This window comes from Hylaeus anthracinus, unplaced genomic scaffold, assembly GCF_026225885.1.
Source record: "Hylaeus anthracinus isolate JK02 unplaced genomic scaffold, UHH_iyHylAnth1.0_haploid 5, whole genome shotgun sequence".
Lineage (NCBI taxonomy): Eukaryota > Metazoa > Arthropoda > Insecta > Hymenoptera > Colletidae > Hylaeus > Hylaeus anthracinus.
Window position 1 is genome coordinate 10420288 of NW_026535322.1, and position 5555 is coordinate 10425842.

Genomic DNA, 5555 nt, shown 5'->3' on the forward strand with positions numbered 1-5555 from the left:
ACTAATTCTCACATACTAACACCCGACGTTTCGTCAACATTCTAGCTAGCTTCTTCAGGGGTTTACAGATTTTCTAGGCGTCTTCGCCATCGTTCGACCCTTGAAGAAGCTACCTGCAACCCTAGCGGAACGTCAGAGATCTTAAGATCTTAATCCAAGAGTCAAGCTCACACCAGAAAACCTCGTCTACCATCAACCACGAGGAACCCATTCGTGAAAGCCTCACACACACACACACACACACACACATACGATTGCCGATCCATCCAGCTCCTCCAGGGTGAACGGAGACGTCGAATTTCAGCCTGGAGGACGAAAGCGCAGCGCGAACGAGGTGATGAAGGAAAGGCTAGAATCAGGGACACGTCATTTATAAAATCGAGCAAAAAGATCAACTAACTCGTCCTCGACACGTTGCATCTTCGCCGCTTCTCGTCCGTGTTGTTTCTTTGGTTCGTGAGTTTTTCCTGCCTAGAAAACAATGACAAAAGGAGGCACGGTGTCGTCCTGTCCTCGTCGAGACGCCCCTAGAGGCACTTAGTTCTCCGATGGAAGGTTTAAGAGGATATCGAGACGACGGTGGGTCTCTCCAGGTGACCGTTGTCGAGAATGATCTTGGCGGCGCCTGAGCTCGGCGAGGAGTTGCCCAGGGTGACGATGTGGGGCGTGGTCAGCTGATGGTCCGGTGAATGATCCGCTGAGATCATCACTGGCGATCTGTTCGCGCACGGTGGCGACGGACACTCTACCTTTGGGGAATGGGTCTCGAGAAGTTGCTGGTGCTGGTGGTGCTGCTGCTGTTGTTGCTGCTGTTGCTGCTGCTGGGAAGCGATCATTTCGTAGTATATTCCAGGGGTCGTCGGCGTGTAGGAGACTATCCGATTGGAGGGCTGGGGGCTCCCGTAGAGGGTGTTGCTGAAAGTCCCTTCCACGTAACCTTCGTCCCTTCTCACGTCGAATGGATCTGCTACATAAAATAATAAGACATCGTCAGTGGGAATGAAAATCGACGTGAATTTCGATGATCCGTGGACTTTGTGGTTACCTGGTTCCAATTTCAAGGTGATGTTGTTGTTGTTGTTGGTATTATTGTTATTGTTATTCACGTTGTAAGTAGCGGCATTGGGAATTGGGGTGTCGGAGGTCTTCATGCCACCTTTTGGTTTCCTCTTTCGCGTCTGAATGCTGTCCTTCTTCATGGTGTGAGGCCTGGTCACGCCGTGCAATTTATAGTAAAGCCCGCAGGCGTTGCAGACCGGCTCGCCCATGGCGTTGCGACGCCACAACGATGTCATCGTCGTCTCGCAATTACTGCACGAGGTGCCAACTCTCCTCGAAGCAGACTGTGGAAATACGAAGACGTTTTTAAAGTACGCACTCATGCGTATGTTAGTCGAGAGAAGAATAGAAGAAACCACTGCAGAAAGGAAAGCAGTCGTAAAGGAGAAAGGTAGGGGCAGGTTGGAGAGCTGGAGGGAACATCTTTGAACTACAATTTCTGAGGAACCTTACTAGATAGACAAAAGTGTTGGGAATAAATCTTGAAGACAAGTAAATTTTCCACAAAAAAGTTAAATGAATCTTGTTTGTATCTTTGCTAGTTACCTAGTTTAATCTGTCTGGCAGTAGTCACACCTCTACTGTGTGGAATTTCTTGTCACCCTTTTCAGTTTTTCCAATGCACGTTTGTTATTTGCAAGTATTTAAAGAAACGTTTGATACAAATCTTGAAGAGAAGTAAATTTTCCACAAAATAGTTAAATGAATCTTTTCTCTATCTCCTCTAACATAGCTTTGTAAGGTGTCTGGAATCAGGGTGCATTCGTCGCAGCTCCCTGCAGTAGGACGAAGGGTGTATTCAAAAGTAGGATAGGGTTCCCACGGGAGGAAGACGAGGAGAAAGGAGAGCTTACGTCTACATTAACCTAGGATTCAGCTACTGTTTGCGAACCAGAAGATCAGACTCGGGGAGAACTGATGGTATAGGCACGATTCAAACAGCGGTCGCTCTCCTCGAGTCTCGTCTTCTCATTTGCACGTCGTAGTAGTGGTGCATCGAAAGTTTGCATTTCGAGTTAAATTCATCCAAGTGCAATCTCTCGACGCACCATCACTATACTCCGCGCGAAACCACACGCGAGCCTGTACACCAAAGAAAAGTGTCTCGAGACGGGCAGAAAGCGTCGAATAGAAATTATAACTAGCAAAGAGAATGTATATAAAATTTTTAAAAAATTGACTCAATGTTTGTTTAAATAAATACATACAGAATCAGGAGCAAAGAAATATTCTATTGGACTTTTCGGCCTCCTGGATCTGATTTCCTCGTCACTGATCCGATCTATCGCAACCCTTATTTACTTTAACCCTTTATTTACTGAATTTCTCGAAAGTTCTTAAAATCTAGGCCGTCCATCTTGGTCTTATATAAAGCTTGTGCTGCTATTCAACAATTAAAACTAGAAAGTCACAAATAGGTTTCGCTTGTAAGTCCCGTCGGTAAATAAAGGGTTAATCATCGTTATCGTTTGAACCGTATCTATTCGAGTACAAGATCGTCGCCCATCTCTGGTGCTAGGCCACGCATGATTTCGTTAAGGAGAGCGCGATCGTACCATGGGTATAGTGGCACCTCGAAGCAACGAGAAATTTTCAACCAGAAGCTTTGCCGCTACGGAACGAGAACTAAACGGGCGCGAAGAAACAAAGGTCGTTCGCTATCTTCGAGTTTTCCAGGGACGTGAGGTGCGGAGGATCGAAGGGTGTTGAAAAGATGTGAAAGATGCGAAAGGTGATTGTGTCGTTGATTGAACGGAGATCGAGAGAGCGTACGATCGGAACCAATGAGTCGAAAGAGAGATAGAGAAAGTGAGAGAAAGAGAGAGAGAGAGAGAGAGAGAGAGAGAGAGGGGCTTGGTGGGTGGAGAGAAAGTGAAACAGATACAGAGAGAGAGTGTGGGGGGATAACACCTACCAAACGGCGGCTCGATTTCTCCTCGAAGGCGCGACGGGTGCCACTATACCCACAGAAGCCTTTGTAGAAATCGCCCTGGTCCGCCACTGAAACAGAGACAGGATGCCAAACGTTAGGGGTGCTTTTCTTTCTAGGCGCGCACGATATCTCAAAGTGTGGAGTTAACTTTTCTTTTTTCTTTTCTCGATCCTTTCTTTCACGAAAAGATTCGCCGGCTAGGTCAAGGAGAGAGAAAAAGAGATAGAGAGCGACGCCGAAATAGAACGAGAGTAACCGTCGATCACCGAGGAACGCGACCAAAGACGCGAACTGGGGCAAAATGTGCGACGGGGACGACGGGCGAATTTCCACACAGGCTCCTGTTTTCTAAGTACGGGAGCTTGGCCTCCTCGGTCGGAGCTTTCGCGACCCTTCGACAGCGACGAGCAGAGATGGGCAAAACAGTCTCGTCTAGATGGAAGTATCGAGTAAGACGCCTAGAACCACCGAGCGATCTCAGAAATGCATCCCGACTCGTAAAATTATTAATCTAGTGTTAATCTTTCCCGACTCTAAAAGACTAAATAACTTTTAGATCAGACTCGGGATTCCCGAGCGAGAGGGGTTCCCTGTCTAAGAGACGCGCGGAAGAGGCAGCATCGAGGAAAGGAAGAGAACCAACGATCTCGTCGTCGACGTCTAGAGGCACCTCCGAGACAACTCTGCGCCTCTTAGACAGGATCCGGCGACTTTTACTGTTCTATATAATCATCAAAATGCAAGAGTGATTTCTAATTTGCCTCTTCACCTGTTAATTACGATGCTATATATGTACATACGTTACACATGCTAATGAACACGCTGACCGTCGGTAGTTCTAGTAATAACTCTTCTACTCGTTACTCTTTTGAATTACAGAACGAAGCGCGTTACTGTAAGCAATTGAAAATGTAAATTTCAATGTAAATGTAACCCTCTGCGATCCTACGGTCGAGCCTCGCTAACAGTAACGAACGTAAATCGACGAATCTGGCCCGCAAAGGGTTGCACAGATATCACGAAATAAAAATAAAACAACCGAACCGAAGTTCCACGGTTAATCGTCTATGGATTAAGACCAATTTTCGCTCGACCGATGCCCAACTCTGCGAGAATAATCCTCGTCGCTAGCTTGCGTTCTTACCAGTCGACGTGGCTGCTTGACCAGGGGTCGATTCATTCCGTTCATCTTGTGGTAGAGACCGCATGCGTTGCACAGGTAATGGCCGGTACCGTCCCGTCGCCATAACGGGGTGGAAATTGCGCCGCAGTTCACGCACTCGCGGCCCTCCGTAAAGTATTCCGCCTCGATGTTGTGCACTAAGCGTTTCGTACATGTTCAAACAGGTGGTCGGCCGATGTCTTTCGCGGCCGAAGGGGGGAGGGAGGGCTTAAAACGCGCGGCTTCGTTCCTGCTTCGAACGTTCGTCCGCCATTAAGGGAGGTTTTCCCGTGTCTCGGGTCAAAATTAACGATATTCAAATTTCTCTATTTTTTTAGAAGAAAAGTGCGCAACGTAACAAACTGTTCATTTTATGTGGCGCTTGTCGTAATTACTGAAAGCAAGATATAAGTTGTTTTTTTTTTTTTTTTTTTTTTGGAGGGAGTTGGAAGCTGCTTTAATAACGGAAATATTATTAATAATGCGCTGTAAAGAAAAGTGTTTCGGAGATAAAGTATGCTGAAATTTTTGAGGTTAATTAATATGCGTGCGTGATGACGGGGGGAGGTAATTCCATGAATTTTTTTCATGTCAATCACTCGCGTTGGGAACGAGTTATTAATGATACCCTGGTGTTAGCTTGGCTTGGCCACGTGTCTCCACTTAACTCGAAAGCGTCGACGCTGTGTAAACGCTATTGGAACGGAGGTAAACACTTCGGGGCGAATGTCGAAAGCATCGACGGAAAGAGGGGAAGCTAATTAACGTAGTAAAATTTTTCGTGCTTCTCCGACGCTTCCGGGCTGAATTTCCTAGCATTTCGAACGCCACAGATCGTAAGACGTGCATTGTATTTAAAGTTGACACGAGTTTCTCGAAGTAAAGAAACCTGATCTAATAATAATCTAATAATAATTTGGAAAGCGATTGGCATGATTTACAGTCTGTGACTCCCACGAGTCGAAGCCACGAAAAGCTTGCAGCTCTCTGTTGAGGAGGAAGGATGCAGGAAACGCAGCTACACGCGACAGAGGATGTAGAGGGACACGCCGTTATCAGAATTTCCGGTGTTCGGCGATAATAATAACTAACTACCGCTACCACTCGGTTTCGACTCCCTGGTTGTCGCTTCTCTGCGTATATCGTATCGACAAATTAAATACTCACTGCCTGCGTCGCGCATATATAGATTAATTTACTCTCCGCGGCCTTGGGTAGGAGGAGGCTTGATAAAAATTGGGAAATTAATAAAAGCGACCGGGAAATGGAAAAATTCTACCGTGGAAAAATCATGGGGTGGAAAAATCTCGAGATGGAAAGATTCTGATATGGAAAAAGCTCAGTGGAGAAATCCTGAGGTGGAGAAAGCTTGATGAAAGAACCCCGAGGTGGAAAAATCTT

The 5555-nt window shown here is 46.4% G+C and overlaps 1 protein-coding gene and 2 long non-coding RNA genes across 7 annotated transcripts in view; 2 read left to right on the forward strand and 1 right to left on the reverse strand.

Annotated features, from left to right (window-relative positions):
* The window catches only part of LOC128895613 (uncharacterized), a 13597-nt gene extending 9567 nt beyond the window's left edge, over window positions 1-4030 (forward strand). The window contains exons 2-3 of the long non-coding RNA XR_008461830.1: window positions 3181-3441; window positions 3549-4030. This is a non-coding gene — a long non-coding RNA (uncharacterized LOC128895613). The remainder of the gene's footprint in view (window positions 1-3180; window positions 3442-3548) is intronic.
* LOC128895591 (box A-binding factor-like) overlaps window positions 1-5555 on the reverse strand; it is a 66476-nt gene that overhangs the window by 955 nt on the left and 59966 nt on the right. The window contains exons 6-8 of one of the 4 annotated variants that reach the window (XM_054158309.1): window positions 4137-4312; window positions 1046-1343; window positions 1-964 (exon numbers count right to left, since the gene is read on the reverse strand). The exon at window positions 1-964 is cut by the window's left edge and continues 955 nt beyond it. In XM_054158309.1, the coding sequence (XP_054014284.1) occupies window positions 558-964; window positions 1046-1343; window positions 4137-4312 (881 nt within the window). In that variant the 3' untranslated portion in view covers window positions 1-557. Of the gene's footprint in view, window positions 968-1045; window positions 1344-2974; window positions 3061-4136; window positions 4313-5555 lie in introns of those variants that run through there. The other 3 variants (XM_054158308.1, XM_054158311.1, XM_054158312.1) reach the window with 3 other exon arrangements.
* LOC128895612 (uncharacterized) overlaps window positions 4329-5555 on the forward strand; it is a 3498-nt gene continuing 2271 nt past the window's right edge. For both annotated transcript variants that reach the window (XR_008461829.1, XR_008461828.1), the window contains exon 1: window positions 4329-5512. This is a non-coding gene — a long non-coding RNA (uncharacterized LOC128895612). The remainder of the gene's footprint in view (window positions 5513-5555) is intronic.